At 37.9% G+C, this 19,371-nt stretch overlaps 2 protein-coding genes across 3 annotated transcripts; both read left to right on the top strand.

Annotated features, from left to right (window-relative positions):
• The first annotated feature begins 216 nt into the window (after positions 1–216).
• arl9 (ADP-ribosylation factor-like 9) lies at positions 217–8,492 on the top strand. The gene is made up of 4 exons (XM_051127325.1): positions 217–423; positions 1,664–1,832; positions 1,956–2,131; positions 7,899–8,492. Exons 1-4 carry the CDS (start codon positions 217–219, stop codon positions 8,073–8,075), a joined length of 729 nt encoding a protein of 242 aa, XP_050983282.1. The 3' UTR covers positions 8,076–8,492.
• Positions 8,493–8,679: 187 nt separating this feature from the next.
• On the top strand, positions 8,680–18,811 carry LOC127175962 (testicular haploid expressed gene protein-like). Of its 2 annotated transcripts, XM_051127322.1 has the most exons (8): positions 8,680–8,796; positions 8,908–8,938; positions 9,032–9,088; positions 9,257–9,385; positions 13,818–13,946; positions 14,970–15,111; positions 15,235–15,369; positions 18,378–18,811. In XM_051127322.1, the coding sequence occupies exons 1-8, from the start codon at positions 8,787–8,789 to the stop codon at positions 18,489–18,491; spliced, it is 747 nt and encodes a 248-aa protein (XP_050983279.1). In that variant the 5' UTR covers positions 8,680–8,786; the 3' UTR covers positions 18,492–18,811. The 2 variants fall into 2 exon arrangements, with proteins under 2 accessions (XP_050983279.1, XP_050983278.1); XM_051127321.1 differs by having other exon boundaries at positions 8,792–8,938.
• The last annotated feature ends 560 nt before the right edge of the window (positions 18,812–19,371 follow it).

The following is a 19,371-nucleotide window of genomic DNA, read 5'->3' as shown; positions in this document are numbered from 1 at the left end:
TTAGCGCTTTTATAAATCTGCAAGAGTAATTTTATTTTTTCGCTCGAGTTATTGCCACTCACCGGAAATATCGACCTCTAGAGTTTGTAATCCACTTGTGGAGCCGCACCGAGGCCTGTATGTGGCGCATCATGTCCGGCTGCATGTAGAAAAAAAGTATCGCATTTGTTTACATTTTAACTTGCTTTGATTTGGAGGCACGAATTTAGCATCAACATGCCCGGTGCGCGTGAGATCGGGTTGGTGGGTGCCGCGCTCGCGCTCACGGGAGGAGTCGCGTGCGCGGTGTGCTATTTGATGAGTAAAACACAAGAACCCAAGAAAAAAGTGAAAGACGAGCTGAATGCGGACGGGAGCGGGAAAGAGCATGTGCATAAAGCGAACAAGACCGAAACTGCACTAAAAACGCCCTTAATATCAGAGGTTTGTGGGATTTGATCCAGTTTTATAGTCTTCGACAGTCATTTATCCCAGTGTTGTGGTTTTACGCGAGGCCTCAAAGCAGAAATTCTGCAGAAATTAAAATAAGAGTCAGACAACAGGTGATTTCAAATGTCATTAATAAGTGTTATTATAATATTCAAAGCTCAACAGGTGCTTAATAGATCATGCATAGTCTATATCCTCATGAATCTTTAACGTTGATGTAAATAAGTAAAAATGTCATGCAACTGTAATATTTCCCTCAATTTTATTATGCGTTAATAAACATTTTCAGAATATTAGATGTTTAAAAAATACTTTAAGTACATGCAAATAATCCCATATAATATTATGCAACTTTGATTCATGTTTCATTTGTTAACATAATTTATAATGCTAGGCAAAATAGTTAAAATGTTGTTCAACTTTAACTGAAAGCTCTTTTTAGAAAACAAGAAAAACAATAATAAACAAAATGCAAATAGCCACATATAACATTGTTAATATTATTATAATATTAAATCTGATGAATATACACTACCAGTCAAAAGTTTTTGAACAGTAAGATTTTAATGTATTTTAAAGAAGTCTCTTCTGCTCACCTAGCCTGCAATTATTTGATCCAAAGTACAGCAAAACAGCAATATTTTGAAATATTTTTACTATTTAAAATAACTGCTTTCTAATTGAATATATTTTCAAATGTAATTTATTCCTGTGATTTCAAGCTATATTTTTAGCATCATTACTCCAGTCACATGAGTAGAATTTTTTTATTCAGGTTTCTTTGATGAATAGAAAGCATTTATGTAAAATAGAAAATTTTGTAACATTATAAATTTCTTTAGCATCACTTTTGATCAATTTAAAGCATCCTTGCTAAATAAAAGTATTAATTTCTTTAAAAACATTAAAAAACGTTTGACTGGTAGTGTATTTGTTGGGTAACACTTTACAATAAGATTCATTAGTTAACTACATTAGTTAAAAGCATGTAGCATGTATAATTAAGTTAACATTTACTAATGCATTATTACAATCACAAGTTGTTTGTTAGCATTAGTCAGTGCACTGTGAACTAACATGAACAAACAATGAACGACTGTATTATTAACTGTCATTAATATTATTAATTAACTGTTAGTGTGACACGTGAAGCAGCTTTCCTCTCCCATCATACTGTAAAGTAAAGTAGCCAGAATGGTGATATTATGTCATGTTTGTTCTCTGTGTTGTGCAGCCCAGGACAGCACGTACTCAGGTGCTGGTTTTAGGTCTGGACGGGGCAGGAAAGACCAGTTTATTGCACTGTTTTGCCACGGGCAGCCTGGAACAAGATGTAAGTCCCACCCAAGGGTTCAACGCCGTCTCCATCAACAAAGAAGATCTTCAGATCGAGTTCTTAGAGAGTAAATACAGCTCATTTACACACACGTACTGTGATTACTGTTTCTTGCAACCCCAAAGTTCTGGGTTTGAATCCACTGATCAAATGTGGAAAAAATGTGTCTTATATTTCCCCCATCATGCAGTTGGAGGTACGGAGAAGCTGCGTGATTACTGGCGGATGTATCTGTCTAAAGCGCGTGTGTTGGTGTTTGTTGTGGACTCGTCTGACCCTGAGCGTTTCCCTCTGGCTAAACGTCTCCTGCACCAGCTTCTGTCGGCCGACCCCTGCCTGCCTCTAGTGCTGCTCGCCAACAAGCAGGTGAGAGCGTCTGCTGCAGCGCTCTGTAATCCTCTCTCAGCGCGATCCGTCTGATGGAGTGTGTGTCAGGACCATCTGGATGGTCAAATGTGAGGTTAAGGTGCTGAGGCAGTGCGGCTTTTCCTGTTGACGCACAGAATGTTCTTGCAAACACTGCAAATCTGGTGAAGCAGACGGCCTTAAAGCCAACATGAAATTGGCCCAGGAATACAAGTTCCTGCTTAGGGTTGTGTGGTATTGACAAAGAATTACCTTAGATGTAAATGAGCTTATTTCTTCACGGGAACAGATTTGAAGAAATTTAGCATTATGTTACTTTCTCACCAATGGAACCTCTGTAGTGAATGGATGCTGCCAGAATGAGTCCAAACAGCTGATAAAAATATCACAATAATCCACAAATAATCCACATGACTCCAGTCCATCAATTAACGTCTTGTGAAGTGAAAATACACGTTGTTTAATACATATTTTGGACTATTGGGGGCGGTGACATGAAACGGTTGACCACAGCTACTGAAAGCTTACTGGCGGCGATGGATAAAGGGTAGATAATATCGGGTGAAATCTGCGCTAAGAAACTCCTTCAGTGGCTGCGGCGTCATGACAAGCGTTGACATGTTTACATCCTGTCAGGATGGCATCTAGCGTTTCTTGTCTCTTCCGTTTGTAAGCTCTTTCAGTAGCTGTGGTCTACTAAAAGCCTCAAAGGCATCAGGGCTAAAGTGGAGAGAACAAAGACGTGGGTCTTTAGGAAGTTTTATTCATCCACAGGCATCTTCTTTTTGCTAGGAAAGCAGTGAAGACTTACATCGCTTCCCTTGTTGCCCTTAACAAAATTAAACGAAAAACCGCACAATGTGGCATTGCATTTGTATTTTATTTTTCGAGTTGTGTTGTGGTAAAAATAGCAAGTAGTAGCGGCAGTAGCTGACCGAGTGCAGCCATTTGACGTAATCAAAATGACAAGGCCCCCTATAGTCCACAATATGTATAAAACGATTTGGATTTTTAAAATAACGTACATCTTTTATGGATTTTCTATTACATATTTCAGTAAGGACATCATTAATGTTATATTAGGCCATGCAAGTCTTAATAGGTTGTTTGCTCATGACATTGCTGTGGCATGAAATGCAGCTGGAGAAATGCCTTGCATTGTTTATGGATGCTCAAATTGGTCAAACCGAGAAACCCCAAGGAGCTTTTATCATGTATGAATTTTTTTTCCATTAATAAGGGGGGAAAGGAAAGAAATTGACTGAAAAGTGCAGGAAAAAGTGCCTTGTAAACCTCCGGCTGTGGTCAGGAGGAGAGTCGGATAATGCTGGTGTGTGCAAATGGTTAAAGGGGTCATCGGATGCAAAGTTCCCTTATACATGTTGTTTGAACATTAATGTGTGTTGGCAGTGCATGTACAAATCTACTCTATAATGATAAAAATACATGCAGTGGTTTTTAATTAATCTGTAAAAAATAATATTTCCTTTTTCAAATCGAGCCATTCTCAGATGCGGTGTGCCGTCACACCAACTGAGGCCACTCCCACAATAGTTTATTGACATGAGCGTCTTACCTCAGATCAGTTGTAATAGTCCAACCTTCACTGTTTTGATGCTGGAGCAGGGATGTAAGTTAGACAAGAATTGAGCGATTGAGGAGTTCTGTTGCTGGATGTAATAATGAACATAGTGGTAGTCATTTACTCCCGACATCTGAGCCACTGAAGATGCAGTGGATTACGTTTGTTTGTGAAGGGAATGCGCCTCCGGATCTACATATATCTGTCTATGTTCGCGCAAATCATTCGTGCTCCAGCTTCACTTACAGCAGAAGTGAGTATAAGGGTTTTTTTTTATGAATTCTTGCGATCGCCTTTCCTAATAATGTGCTAGTTAGCAAGTTCAGAGGCTAAACGTGGCTAAAGTAAACAGGCTCGTCACTCCACAGAAGAAGAGAGGGGCGGGGCGAGCAGAGCTCATTTGCATTAAAAGCAGCCTCGACCAGAATGAGATGATTTTTGCAGAGCTGATTTTGACAAGGTAAAAAGGGTGTTGTTTTACACAGCCATTGAAAATTTTTAACCAAAGTATATTATAGACTTTTTATTAAGACTCTAAAGAATCATATCAACTTGTGGAAAATGGGCATCCGATGACCCTTTAAAAAAAGATATAATAATATGTTAAGATGTTAATAAAGAAATATATAAATAGATACAGGGTGAGACAGATTTTTCAACTAAATTGAAATAGTTGCCTGCTGTCGAGGCGGTGGATATAGACTAAGCCTGATTGCAAAAAAACTATTTAAAAGTGATTCCCACATTTATATGAAGGATGCAGGATGTCACTCCTGAAACTACTGCTGTACAGGGTTTTGGCTATTGGTCCTGTTAGCAGGATGTAAAGCAAAACTTTTTTTCAAATTCTGAATTGATTATAGCCTAGAAAGCGAGCAAATAGTGCTTTCGTATAGTCACTAAAAAGCTGTCATTCACTTCAATTTATCGCAATCTCACAAGGTTTTGTTGTAATCAACTGCAGATATAATATCTTATTTACACCATGTCTAAGTGTGGCACTGAGCATTAAGTGAATTCTCACTGTCTCACCCTGTATCTATTTATATATTTCTTTATATCTTAATATTAATAAATTTTTTTTATTACCCATTCACACACACAAGCATTAATCTGACTCTCTGCCTGACCCCAGAAGCAGGTTTACAAGCCACGTTTTTCCTTGCGTTTTTCAGTCAATTTCTTGCCTTTTCCTCCTTATGAACAGCACATTTTCCTACACATTTTCCTAAATGAAATTTCTTGGTTTGACCGATTTCCATAAACAAATTAAAACAAAGGCACTTTGAGATTCTGCTAGTGATTCCTACAAAGAAAAATGACTTCCTGCCCTCCAGCTGCATTTCGCGCATCATCAGATCCTATACCCTGTGTTCCCATTACAACAATAATTACAATATTATCATATACTGTACATATGGCACACCCCTATTCCTGATCTTTTTGGACTAATTAGTAGGACTGCCCTCAACTAAAGATTTTTCTGGTTGACTAGTAGTCGTTCATCTTAAGCATTAGTCGACTATTAGTCTTGAAAAAAAAGCTTGCCACAGCGCATGGGCAGATATATTATGTATGTGTCTGGGAAAAACAGCAAGGAGACTGTATTAACATTTTAATAATTTCTTGATAAACTAGTGCTTTCTTTGTTTTCGGCTTAATAGATGAAGATCAGTGTTAAACTTGAAGATCGGCGACACTGACTCGTCATCTCCGCAGTAGTGATGCACCTGTATGCATGTTTCATATGGATTACATAATATGACAATATTTGTTTTCTATTTGAATTGGTTCATTTGCAAGTAAACATTTTGCTCTCTATAAATATATTTTTCATGTGTGTAAGGCAAGTAAACACAGAGTTTCGATGTTTCGCGCTCAATTTCACAGAGACCAAGAAGGCAGAAAGCTTATCCTGTTTGCGTTCATTATTTTGCAAAAGCACAATGTTTTGTTGTTGTTCTGAGTGCACACAAATAAACGTAGTCTTTACAGATTCGAAAGCTGTATTACTTTTATCTGTATGACCAAAAATGACGGAGTATTTTAAGAGTAAATGACCGCACCGGTGCCTCCATCTGTTATGCAGGGAGCATCCTACTGTTCAGCTTCCACACATTGCACAGACTTCAATAGTAGTGATCGTCCGATATTGATTTTTTTATTACCGATACCGATACTGATTATTTGCATAATTATGTGCCCGATAACCGATATGCAGAACCGATATTTATTTACTGTTATAAAGTAAATCAGTGACTGAGTAATATAAGTCCATACTTCACTTTGGTTTTTCCTCCTTTAAGTCATCCTAAAAAGTGTTGAAAATTAGCCCGATGGGCCCCTTTTTTTTTACGTCCCTAGGGTCGGGCTTCGGGCCAGTATTCACGTCATAGCTCAGATGCGGGCCGGGCTTCGGGTCTGTTTTATGCTGCTTCTTATTTTTTTTTATTTATTTTTATTTTTTTTACATCCACAATTTATGGTGATGAAAAAATTACGCGCTGGTGAAAACAACACAAAACGTCACTTTCGCTTTCACTTTTGAGACCGGCTCGGAAGGCGTTTAGTGTCTAGGCGCCTTCAACGCAGCGGGAAGAGATTCGCGTTCAAGTGCACGCAGTAAGCTAAAGCTTGTTGCAAAGCAAAAGTTATTACCATGAATGTGTCGAGGGGAAATAGTAAGGAGAATTTTTAGATTTATTAATAAACTAGTGTTTTGATTTCAGGAAAAATTTGCCGATCCGGACTCGCCATCTTCTCTTTGGACGCGCCTTTAAAAAGCATCATTACAGATTACATAAGAGTTTTTGTTTTTGATTTGATTTATTTCGTTAAGTAATAATTTTGAGCTTTCTATAGGTATATTTATCATGTCTGTGCGGTTTGTATTCGCTGAGTTTCGGTTTATTTTTGTGAAGCGCTCCTCTTGAGACAACAGAAAGCGCATAATGATTGTTTTATAAAAGCACCGTTTGCAACGTTTTGTTGATATTGTGAGTGCACAAAAATAAAAGGAGAGCCTTTACAGTTCCGAATGATGCATTACTCTACCTTTATGAGCAAAAATGACGGAATAATCAAATTGTTTCCACTGAAAAAAATGTGATTAGTGATCGCGTTGGCGCCTCCATGTCCTTTAAATAGCTTTAGCTTCCACTCTCCGCACAAACCATTATGTGCCTAATAGCGCACATTTATCCAAGTTTAACACTGAAACTAACATTGCTTTATACTTGAACTCTTTTAGGCCTATATCTATAGATTTTATTTAAGGCAAGGATTATTAAGTGAGTGAGTTTGAGCTATTTCTTGTGACGGTTTAAGCTTATATGTGACTTCATAAGACTATAATGAACATACAACAGAGAGAGAATTAAATTCAGCGCTTTCATTTCCAACATGTGCTCATTCATGGCTGTATATTATTTAATTCAGGCAAAGTTATGTTTATTGGGACAGGACTTCAGTTAATTTACGTGACTGTAAGTTCATCTCTATTTCTTAGAGCCAAGCTGCATAGTTACATATCAGGCATTTATGTATCACATCTAATATGAGCATTAATGTTATATCAAATAAAGTTGACTAATTACAGTAAAGCAAGAAAGCAGGCTATGCTTTACCTTTGCACGCAGTAGTTGTCGGGTCTCCCCTCAGGCGCGGTGCATGCGCGCAATTCTCAAAACAACCACAAGTTGGCGGCGTTTATCGGTGAACCCGATATTACAAAACCGATAACCGATCATGGTAAAATGCTTAAATATCGGGAAAAATATCGGTAAATCGATATATCGGTCGATCTCTATTCAATAGCACTTATTTTTCTAGGTTAACATTAGATTGAGTTGCCATGTAACATTGCTACTACATGCATATTTCAGTTGAAAAGCCATTTTTGAGGTTGATGAATGATAGGCGAGCGTTTGGATGCCCTGCCCAATGTACTATATTATCACACAGGCCAGCTGTTAACGATCTGTCCATCAAAGACTGCGTGACTTTGCCACTTCTTCTGTTTTTTTTTTTTGTTTTTTTTCTTCGACTAAGCGACTAATAAAATTTCTGTCAACCAAGCCTCTTCTGGTCGACTAGGGGGCAGCCCTACTAATTAGTGAATGTTTTTTGTTATTGGAAACATGGTCATGTGCCAGAATCTTACACATGCTTCATTCTCTCACACAGGACGTCTCCGGGGCCCGTGGGATCACTGATCTTTACGAGGCGCTGGATTTGGGTAACGTTGGCGACGGGCACCGACTCAGTGTGATTGGCACTCAGGTGAAGAAAGGAAAGTCTGAGGCCAACGCCGGTGTGCAAGACGCTCGTGACCTCATCATAGAGATGATGTCAGACGAATGACCACCAACTGTGCGTCTTAAAATGATTTAGGGCTATACGGTCACCAAAGAGTCTTTAAACCAAACTACAACAAAACAGCCTGTTTTTGTAGAAGAGAGACTAGTTGAAATAGTTTTAACGACACTAAAACATTGATTAAATTGAGAATGAAAACAGAGCATTTTGATGCCAAAGATAATCATGTTTTTCAGTGTATTGCTGCTTGTGTATTATGGGATGTTTGATTATGAGTTGGAAGCCTGTGTGTTTGTGCTAGATGATGAGATGCTTTAATTGGTTTATAATGTAACTTGCTGACATGTCAGTAAGAATAGTCTATAATGGAAAAGTATGTATGTTAATTTTGTAACTTCTAAAATCAAGTAAAGATTTGATCAAGTTGGTGATGGTCTTTTGATAACCATTAAATATTAATTAAAACAACTGATTATGTTTGTCATTTTTGTAACAGAAATCCCCTAATGTTACTTTTTAGCATCAATGACATCATTTTTAGAATCTTCAGAATTGCTGGAATCTTATTTCCTGTTGTGTTCATGATGTCATGGTCTGTTAGTTCAGGCTGATTTCAGCTCTTCTTTTGATGACCGAGCGGGACCATGTGACTTTGGTTGCCATAGTAGCAGCTTCCTTAGCAACATGTGGTGTCTATTGTGACATTCAGTAAGCTTTTAGTTTCCCAGGATTCCTTTGGGTCTGTACTTAGAGAGAATGGACTCGGGTAAAGTCTGCATTTAGAACAAAACTAAAATATGGTTGCATGTTATTTTTAATTGAAAAATCGGTTAATGTATGATCTTTTCTTTGATTGTTTGGTTTCTATTCCTAAAAGAGCCTGAATTAAAGTCATCCCATTTGGATAGGTATGTATATCAGAAGAAAAAAAAAAACTTGAGTTTTCCTTTTGTTTCTTTATCATTGTATTTTTAAGTCACTGATAACATGTTTGCTTGTAGGATTTCATTTCTAGCTCAACCAAAGACATCCAAGACAGTTTGGGCCACAACACCTTGGTAAAACTTGTATTTATTTATTTGCATGGACTTTAATTTGATTAAAACTTAAAACTATATTGTCAACCATGAGTACAAATATACCCGAGGCTTATATTTTTTAGCAGAAAAAATGGTTTCATTCCTTGATCCAACTGACTTCTGTTGTGCTTGTGCTCTGGGATCCAGGATACTGACATGGGGAAACCAGGAATCGATACGCCCGCTGTCTCGCTCAGCACTGCAAGCCGTTCCAAGCCCCAGAATAAAGGCTCTAGCCCAGCCTAAAAAAGACTTCTCTTTCCAGATTCAGCTCAGGTAGCAAGAAGCAGCACATCAACAAATGTCTTAAAACTTCCATTTTTATTTAGTTCTCATGTATATGCACACTACTGTTTTTTAATGTAGGACATGAATGCTTAAAGAGTTCAACCAAAAATGAAAATTCTGTCATTAATTACTCTACCTGTAAGACCTTTGTTCATCTTCAGAACACAAATTAAGATATTTTTGATTAAAATTCGAGAGCTTTCTGGCCCTCCGTAGACAGCAATGTAACTGAAACCCAGAAGGCCCAGAAAGGTAGTAAGGACAATGTTAAAATAGTCCATGTGACATCAGTGGTTCAAACCTAATTATATGTAGCTATGAGAATACTTTTTGTGTGCAAAACAAAGAAAACAAAAATATTGACTTTATTCAACAATTTCTTGCATGTGGTTCTGCTGACGCAGAAGCTGGAAGAGAAGAAATTGTTGAATAAAGTTGTTATTTTTGTTTTCTTTGCACACAAAAAGTATTTTTGTAGCTTCATAAAATTACGGTTGAACCACAGATGTCACATGGACTCTTACTACCTTTCTGGACCTTGAACATGTTAGTTGTATTGCTGTCTATGCAGGGTCAAAAAGCTCTTGATTTAATCAAAAATATCTTAATTTGTGTTCCAAAGATGAACGAAGGTCTTATGGGTTTGGAAAGACATAAGGGTGAGCAATTAAAGACAGAATTTTCATTTTGGGGCGAACTATCCGTTTAAACCTAAATTGGATCATAAAATCTATTCAAATCAGTTGCATCTCGGGATTTTTAGTTGGAGATTTTGTTGTACAGTTAACAGGGTGCTAAAAAAAACAATCAAATTGTATAGAAAAAGAATGCCTAAACAGCAGGTATCTAAACAACATGCAGTTTCAGTCATCTAGCATTGTTTAGATACAGCACAATTTCTAAAAACATGCCACACCACTGTTAAATACATCAACAGCCTCTATATGCTGCATTTATTGCATTTACATGGTCACATTAAGTGTGCAGTTATTAGAAATTAGACATATGTTGACTGACAGTCCCACCTACTGGCCAGAACATGTACTGTTTAAATGACAGCTAAATAGGGTTTAAAACTGCTGTGAGCTAAATAAATGAACCATTCACAAAGAACGCATTTGTGGTTTTAAAAATGTGAACAAAATGGAAAAGCGTGCACAGTCTCAAGCCGTGCTGTAACAGTTCAACATGAAACAGCCAAAGCCACATTACTGGATATTAATTGTCAAAGACATGTTTACATAGATTAAAAATAACCTTTTCCCTTTTCATTACCACTAGGCTAACAAGTCGAACAATGTTTAAGATTTCGATATTCAAACCCATATTATATGACATGAGTTTGTAGGAGCTTAAACCCCCAAAACAACTACTCACCAATAGCGCTCTATGGCCCTGTCCCAAATGGCACACTGCACATGCACTTGTGGTCTTGCGGACTTACAATGGCCGCCGTGTACGAGTGAGACCATAGGGTGTACGATACATGATACACACTTCTCCGGAGCCCGCACTGAGCTCCGCAGCAGACTTTAGCCCGACAATCAAAGCAGCATTACGTCACGAAAGTGTGGACTCAGGAAGACCGTGAGGGTTTAGGTTGCAGTTTGGGACAGGGCCTATGTTAGCTGTTGATGGTGAATTTAAAATTACTGCTAAGCACCTGAGCGCGGCCTTATTGACTCCTCTTCCAATTTACCGTTTGCCCGGTTTGATTGACAGGTGATCTGACCAATCATAATGCTGAATCTGCCACTTTGTCAGTCAAACAAACTAGACAGGAGAGTAGATTAACGTCAGTGGAACTGAAACTTGAAAATGACGTGAATCAACATACCTTCTGATGTTTATTCATTCTTATTTCGTGCTAAAGTAAAGAGATGATCGGTTCACACACTGCTTGAACTGAGGCGCTACAACGATCTGTCACAATGCATTAAAGAGCTACAAAATAGTATTTATTGTTTGAATTTCTTAAAAAATGACAATTTGAAAGCTGAGACCAAATGCATAATATATACGTGTTAACCTTATTAGGGGTTCAAGCACGTAGTGCTGAAACCCTATTGTGATTGTTAGAATGATCATGGATCAGTGATCTCCATGTAAAACTGATCGTGCAGACCAAACTGTAAGTCGTAGAGACTTGAATCTTGGAGGGATGGTAGTACTCACACGGCCTACAACGTCACCAAGGCTCGCCCCAGTCGGCCTGAAGGGGGGCACTACAACAATCAAAAGTACAAACTCGCTCATAACACCTAAACCGTCAGTCGCAGGCTCAAGTGTCTTATATTGTTGGAATCCTTGGCTCACGCCAGACAAAACATATGCCTCAGATTTGATTGTGAGCCTGGTGAAATTTTCAGGTATTTTGCATTTTTTGAAAAGCCTGCTTTTGCAAACTAATCCTAGGTTTTTCACCTGATGGGAACCAAGCCAGTGCAGAAAGATTCTCTGGAGCGTGAATATCAGTAATTATCAAAAAAAAAAAAAAAAAAGTTGAACTTCAACTCACCGTGGCAAAGAGACACCAAAACTTTTGAAAGGGGCAGGGCCACTTTTAGTAAAATACCTATGACTCCTGAATGCAATGAGATATCTCCACCAAACACTTGGCAACTTTGTGGCGCTATAAGAGGAAAAAAAAAAAAAAATGGCTATTATTGCACAACCATTTGTCTTATCAACATGAAAAGTGGCGTAAACGGTCTTGGTCCGAAGTGCCACAAGTGTCTACAAGGACATTTTTTACGCTGCCATTGGTCGACGAAGTTTGAGCACCTGTCAAGGTTAATGGAGGCCGATCGGAACGAAACTCTGTGAGCGTGTTCGACTCATGGCCCCAAAGGTCTGAGAGAAATTTGAAAGAAATCAGTCACTGGGGGACGATATCGCTTTTTTCAAGGGTGTAAACAATTGTACGTTGCACGGTTTTTCCACACATACACACAATATTCCAATCATACGACAGAACTCCTCACTTTGGACAACTTTGCCTCTAGAACCACTAATTTACCCTTTGGGAAACTATAATGTGCTTGTTTAGAAAAGGGGCCTTCCCAAATTTACCCAAAATCCTATAAATCCTAAAGAAAAACTCAAAACTTCATGAAACCTGCTGACCACAATGCGACAGGTGATTCTAAACAAGCTTGCAAAGATCCACAGCTGGCGCTATAACAGTCATAAACATTGAAAAACATCATATTTCTATGGTAAATTACCTGGATTTTTATTTTTTTATCTTTAATTTAGGTGGGTACACCCTTACTAAGTAATATGTAATGTCATTTTCCTTATAAGTTTAGATGCCTTAAGCGCTTGAACTTCGTTAATCGCAGCTTGCAGCTATATGTAATATTTTGTTATGTTTTTAGTTTGTTTTTTTTTGTTTTTTCATTTTCAAAAGTGACACTGAGAGTTCACGTTTGAAAAACAGAAATCCTTTAGGGGGCGGAGTATGCTGATTTATGCAAATTAGCTCCAGCAGGCCCTGCCCTGCAACTGATTCAAACATCTTTTAAATTGTAGTAATATTTTACAATATTACTGTTTTTACCGTATTTTTGATCAAGTAAATGCAACTTGTTAACCATAAGGGACTTATTTCAGAGATTAAATGATAATTAAATAAAAATTAAATAATCTTACAAACTCCAAATATTCGAATGGTAGTGGCTATGAAGAGTTGTGTGAGCTCAGGTTTAGCTGTTTCAGCTTACACGGAAGAAACGTTTAGGTTAATAATGAATGAGTTGAGGTCAGCAATTCAGAGTCAAGCATGTGATGGATGATTTTACCCTATACCCTTTTAGCGGAAACGAGAAAGCAGTCCACGATTCCTGCTGTTCATTTTTGGATGCTTTGGGTCATGCATGTGTACAGGTCTTTCTTTACACCATACATCATAATTTGATCAAACATGCTATTAAAAGTAATTAGGTTACTTGCTTCCTAGGAGTTCGCCATTACCTTTATCAAGAAACACTGATTTCTTTCTTACCCTAACAAATTCCACATTCATATTAAGAGGAAAAGGTGCATTAAAAGTCTCACTCTCTCTGCCCAACTGCCCCTTTTCCACCCAGTAGTCAGGTTAAAGATGCCAGAGTCCTCTGAATGAGCAGGTTGTGTCTGAAGCCAGAGAGATTTTATGAGATAATGGATAAAACGAATTTGGTACTCTAAGTCCAGCTGGCTAAGAGTGTATCCAGCCCTCGTTCTCCACCAGAGAGCATAAAAATCACTCTTATAAAAGACCACGCTGAGAAATATGGGTGTGATTAACATAAACACTCTCTAGATACTAGTTTCACTTGTTCCTAGCAAGCATCCTGTAACACTCGCCCTATTGTCTTATTTGAAAAGGCGGATTTTCTCTCGGATGTCAGACGTTCCCTCTGCAATCTTCCTGCAGGAAAGAGGAAGAGGAGGAGGAGAGGAGAAGGATGAAGATCTTCCACCTTTCCTCTCATGCAGTGCAGTACGAGAACATTGTCCGGCTAGCGACTCCCAAAACTCGAGGAAGAAGCACCCAGGAAGTGAAGTAAGAGGTCAAATGAGAACCTGGACACATTCATGAGATCTTTCCATAGCTAAATTTAGCTCCTGCTGAGGAGGAAGCCAAAATTCGACATCTGTTTTTTCAGTAGCTCTGTGTGTGAGAGAGAAGGAGAGAAGATCTGCCAGACAATAGACGACTGTCTGGTGTGTAACCCCTGGCAAGTCTTGTGTTCAACCACAGAGATCTTTTTTAAATCATAAATCACAATCTAAGATCTGGGCCCAATATCATCTGCGAGCTGTTTTACAGACTAACATATTGAGTCAGTTTTGTTGTCATTTAATTTTGTTTGTGAAGACTTAATGTCGCTTATATTTAGAGAGAATTGTGTGGTAAATAAATCATCTGCACAAGGCTGTTATGTTCATCTCTGGATTCAGCTAAATGATTTTTTTTTGCAACCTGTGGATTTTGTTACGTAACATCTTGAGAGCATGTGTGCTGCAAACAAAAAGAAAGCTTTGATTCTTATCAAACCAAAAGCAGGTGATTATTGCAAGTCTTCAGCAGGGTTATTGTTAACTAAAACCTTAAAAAAAAATTTCCATTACTTGAAATAAACATTAGTTAAAATTAAATAAAATATCAAATTTAAACTTTATTTCAGCTATTTGCCTCTCTTCGTCTCTAGATCAAAAATACAGTAATATTATGAAATATTACTGTTTCCAAATAGCTGTTTTTTATTTGAATATATTTTAAAATGTAATTTATTCCTGACATGCAAAGCTGAATTTTCAGCATCATTACTCCAGTCACATGATCCTTCAGAAATCAACCTAATATGCTGATTTGCTGCTCAAGATTTTTTTTATTACTATCAATGTTGAAAACAGCTGTGCTGCTTCTTATTTTTGTGGAAATTGCTACATTTTCCACAGGATTCTTTGATGAATAGAAAGTCCAAAACAGCATTTATTTTAAACACTATAAATGCCTTAACTATCACTTTTGATCAATTTTAATGCATCCTTAATTGCTGAAAAAAGTATTAATTTCTTGTAGTTCACCACACTCATTCTTCTGTGAGCATGACTGTCCCATCTGGCATTTGAGTCCCAGCGTAAGGAACGTGGTCATCTCACCTCGAGTCCTCCAGCTGGCCAACCCCAAAACCAATCACCCCAACTTCACCAGCAACAGACAGGTCTGAATGTACAAGAGCAACGTCACTTTTAAACCACAAACTGGTTCTGGTGCTTAATTCATTGTGACAATGAGTTTTATATATCCAAGCATCATTCACATTGGCTCATGTGTTTGTGTGCAGAATGTGCAGACATTCATCTCATATGCAGCTCAAACAGCCAAGATGACATCCAGACTCGAGCAGCTATCACTGCCCAAACTAAGAAAGAACAGACACTTCTATGACCCCGGACGACCGGAGAGTCCAATCCGAACTGTAAGAGACAGAAGAGCAGTTCCCACTGCATTTATTCCAAGGTTTAGAGTTTATAGTTTACAAAAAGTCTGTCAGGAGAAACTTGACAGCAGCCAGCAATTTATAATAAGAGAGCACACAAGAGTTAGCCCATTATTTACTCACCCTCCTGGCCTACTAGGTGTATATGACTTCCTTCTTTCGGATGAATCCAGTCTGAGTTATTAAAAATTATCCTGGCATTTCCAAGCTTTAGAATGGCATGAGTAGGTGTTTCTCTTCATCAGTCCAAAACAAGTGCATCCATCCATAATAAAAAATGCCTCACACGGCTCCGGGCCACCTGCAGTGAGTCGGTGCATGTAATAATTACTTTAATCTAGCTTGCTCCAAGTGGTTGTACACAGAAGCCTTTCCGGGTGGATGACGTAGGACATTGGCGTTACACACGTGCAATGTACATATGAGCAATGCATACGCCCTACGTGGGAACCCTGGATGGATGCGCTTTATTGGACTTGTTTTGGACTAATGAAGAGAAACACCCGCCCATGCCATTCTAAAGCTTGGAAGAGCCAGGATAATTTTTAATATACCTCAGATCAGATTCGTCTGAAAGAAGGAAGTCATATACACCTAGGATGTTTGAAGGGTGAGTAAATAATGGCCTAATTAAAATTTTTGGGTGAACTATCCCTTTGAATAGTGTGGACAAAGATAGTTTCTGATGAGGGTAGTGTTTTGTTTTAAAATTGTGTTTTAAGAAAATGATCCTCGTCTACACTGGCGTTTTCACTGCATTTCAGAAACGATCTGCGTACACACTACACAACCGAAAATGCATATCACATGATCATTCATAATGAGCATGATGTTATTGTTTACATGGTCGTCAAGCATATGCAGAGCGAATGTGTGCAGCCATGCCACTGTTGCAAAAGTCTTAGTTTTGGTCCGTTTACACTGAAATACATCCCTGGAGTTTTTGAGAGTAGTGTAAACGACCCGCATAACTGTAGCAAAAGTTACACATTTCAAAATGACAACACACTAGTGTAAATGTAGCTCCAAAACGCAGTGAAAATGCCAGTGTAGACGTGGATTGTTTTCATTTTAAATCACAGTTTAAAAAACAAAACAAAGCACACTAGTGTAAACCAGACTGTGCCACCGCAAATCTGCAAATAAGAATGTTAACTCAGGGTTTAAGAATGTGCAGTGTAAAAACAGTTTGTGAATACCTAGAAAGCATGACTAATTTTAACCAGGGTTAACTAGTTCAACTGAGCTCTGTTTACATCTGGTATTAGGATACGTTTTTGTCTGTCACAAGGGAACAATGATAAATACTGATATAAATGTGATCTCAAATGTTTTGAGCTTTTCCCACTTGTAGAGGTAGATAAAAACACATTCAACCAAATTGCTTTCATAGTGTGGATACTCATGTGGTTGAATGCATTTGAACAGCCACTAAATACTGCCACCTCTCTGCCTACTGACTTAATTTTTACGGTGTGTACGGTGCAAAATTGAAATTATCAGTGTTGGGGTAACGCATTACAAGTAACTTGAGTTACGTAATCAGATTACTTATTTTTTCAAGTAAACTAACGCATTACTTTTTAATTTACAGTAAAATATCTGAGTTACTCTCCTGTCCCCATATTGAGAGAAGAAATTGAATAAGATGTTACAGAAGTTCTAGAATAAATGTGAACATGCATTAATTCGTCTCACTCGTGCAAAACAACAACACAGATTCAGTATTCCTCAAAATGTATGAAATGAAAATGAAACCATGAAATCCAACTCAGAATATAACGCAAACCTGCAATAATTAAATGTTAAATAACACAAATATACTTTATGTATTTAATCCCATTTTATTAACCAATGTATTTGCTGCTGACCTTCGATGATCCAATTCGTACTAATAAGCAAAAATTACTCTAAATAAAGATTAGTCTTTTTTTTTTATATCTGAAATGCGTTGAACTTTCTTCTTCTGCGTTCTACTGTACAGATGTGAATTTACTTTGTGAAGCTTTTACGTGTGCCAAAACAGAACTTTTTATATTAAAAACAAATAAGCAAGCCCAGCCCAGATATAAAAAGTAACAAAAAGTAACATAACGCATTACTTCCCATAAAAAGTAACTAAATAATCGAATCTACTTTTTAGGGAGTAATGCAATACTGTAATGCATTACTTTTAAAAGTAACTTTCCTCAACACTGGTAATTATTGCACAGGTAGATTACGTAAGTTAAAAATATTTCAACCCGAATGGGAAATTCGCATAATGTGTTGTAACGTTAGTGTGCGTTCGTGGCAATTGCGTTGTCCAGCACGAATTCGCATCTATTCGCATCTTTGCATTGACTTTGTATGTAGTCTACTCACGTAAAGAATTAAATTAGCTTTTGATGTGCACACACCACATCGCAATGCGAATATTCACTTCACTTTCGGTATGCACACACCAATTAAACATTACAAGATGTGTTGCTGAAGTGCGCTAGCCAGATGGGATTTAAACTTTGCAGTCTGAAATTGTACGTTTGGTTTGAAGGTGAAAATAAAAATTAAAAAGCACAATGTTCTCTTAACATTCCTGATTCTGACACAAACCCACAGAGTTTGAAGCCCACAGAACTGTTTGCTGCTAAATTGCGTGAACCTATTTCACAATTAGATCGAAAGATCAGAAAAGGAACATGCATACACCTGATCATAGATCCTCCCCTCAAAGAATTTAGGAAACCGGTCAAAAGTGGACAAGAGACTGATTAAAACACCAGATGTAAATGGGAATGTGTCTCTGTTGTCTTCTTGTGATCTTTTTGACAAAAACGTATTTGAATACCAGGTGTAAACAGGGCCTCAGAGAGCCTTGGAATAAAATAAAAGGGAAAAAAAAAAACCTGTTGGTCACTCTATCAGTTGCTTTTGTTGGTAGTACGGCATGAAATCTGTCTGGATTGTCAAGCGTGGATTGATTCAGGCTTCTTTGGCTTCCCTTACAGGTGTCTAGAGGAGCGAGAAACGCCACAGCGAGTGCTCGGCTCCAAGCTTTATCCACTCCTAAAGCACTCTCTAAAGATTACATCCCACCCAGGGAACCGATATGGCAGCCCTGAGGAAACAAGACAGACCACAAAGCTGTGGTTTCCAGCACATTCATCATTTGCAGTTATTGTATTCTGTCACTTTCTTTTCCCATCAGGAGCTTGTTGATTGGTTGAGCTCTGTTTGCTTTTGCTCTGGTTTTCTAATCATGGTCTCAGATTTTGTCTCTGGACTACTTTTGACTGAAATTTAAGTACTACATTATTCTTAGCCTGCTGCCAAACCCGCCTGGCTCCTTAAACAGGACTGTGTTTTACGCCTATAGTGTTTCCAGATTGTCTCTTTTTTCGATTTCTGTCTAGCTGCTGCTTTTAGTGAGAAATATCTATGACTATCAGCATCTGGTTTGGACATTTGGTGTATATTTTCTTGCCTGGACTTTCATTCTACATATTTACTTAGATTTCACTTCTGTACTAGAATCAAAATTAATTAAAATAATAAAAAAAATGTGTGTAATGGCATTTCAGTAGATGCACTGTAATTTACTGTTAATAAACAAACAACCAATATAAAAAGCAAATCTTAATATTAAGCTATTTTAATGCAGGGATTATGCTTTGATGTGATTATTTCTTTGACTAATTAAATTGTCAGTAAAACTGGCACATTTTTGCATGTGTGTGTTCATGTCACTACAGGAGCCAGCTGGAACTCAGATCAGTCCGGTTTTCCTTCTCTCTCTATCTTTTCCTGCTGTTCTCTCAAAATCTTTCCTATTCCCATGATCCTCCTCTAACTCTCTCTCTGACCCATTGGTGACAGATTCCACTTGTGTCTGTTGAGTTGTCGTGGTGACCCACAATGCCACGGCTCTCCGTCAGCCATTCAGATTCAGTAAACGGATCTAGTTCTGCTCACCATATTAACTCATCAAACAGAACTGAGTCA

Source organism: Labeo rohita, chromosome 14 (genome assembly GCF_022985175.1).
Source record: "Labeo rohita strain BAU-BD-2019 chromosome 14, IGBB_LRoh.1.0, whole genome shotgun sequence".
NCBI lineage: Eukaryota > Metazoa > Chordata > Actinopteri > Cypriniformes > Cyprinidae > Labeo > Labeo rohita.
The sequence above is the reverse complement of the archived record's forward strand: the minus strand, read 5'-3'. Positions and strand labels throughout refer to the sequence as shown.

Coding starts and splice junctions, on each gene's coding strand:
- arl9 (XM_051127325.1), top strand. CDS start 217: ATGCCCGGTGCGCGTGAGATCGGGTTGGTGGGTGCCGCGCTCGCGCTC. Junction 1,833..1,955: donor TCAGATCGAGTTCTTAGAGA/GTAAATACAGCT, acceptor CCCATCATGCAG/TTGGAGGTACGGAGAAGCTG. Junction 2,132..7,898: donor TGCTGCTCGCCAACAAGCAG/GTGAGAGCGTCT, acceptor TCTCTCACACAG/GACGTCTCCGGGGCCCGTGG.
- LOC127175962 (XM_051127321.1), top strand. CDS start 8,868: ATGATCTTTTCTTTGATTGTTTGGTTTCTATTCCTAAAAGAGCCTGAA. Junction 9,089..9,256: donor GTTTGGGCCACAACACCTTG/GTAAAACTTGTA, acceptor TCTGGGATCCAG/GATACTGACATGGGGAAACC. Junction 13,947..14,969: donor AGAAGCACCCAGGAAGTGAA/GTAAGAGGTCAA, acceptor AATTTCTTGTAG/TTCACCACACTCATTCTTCT.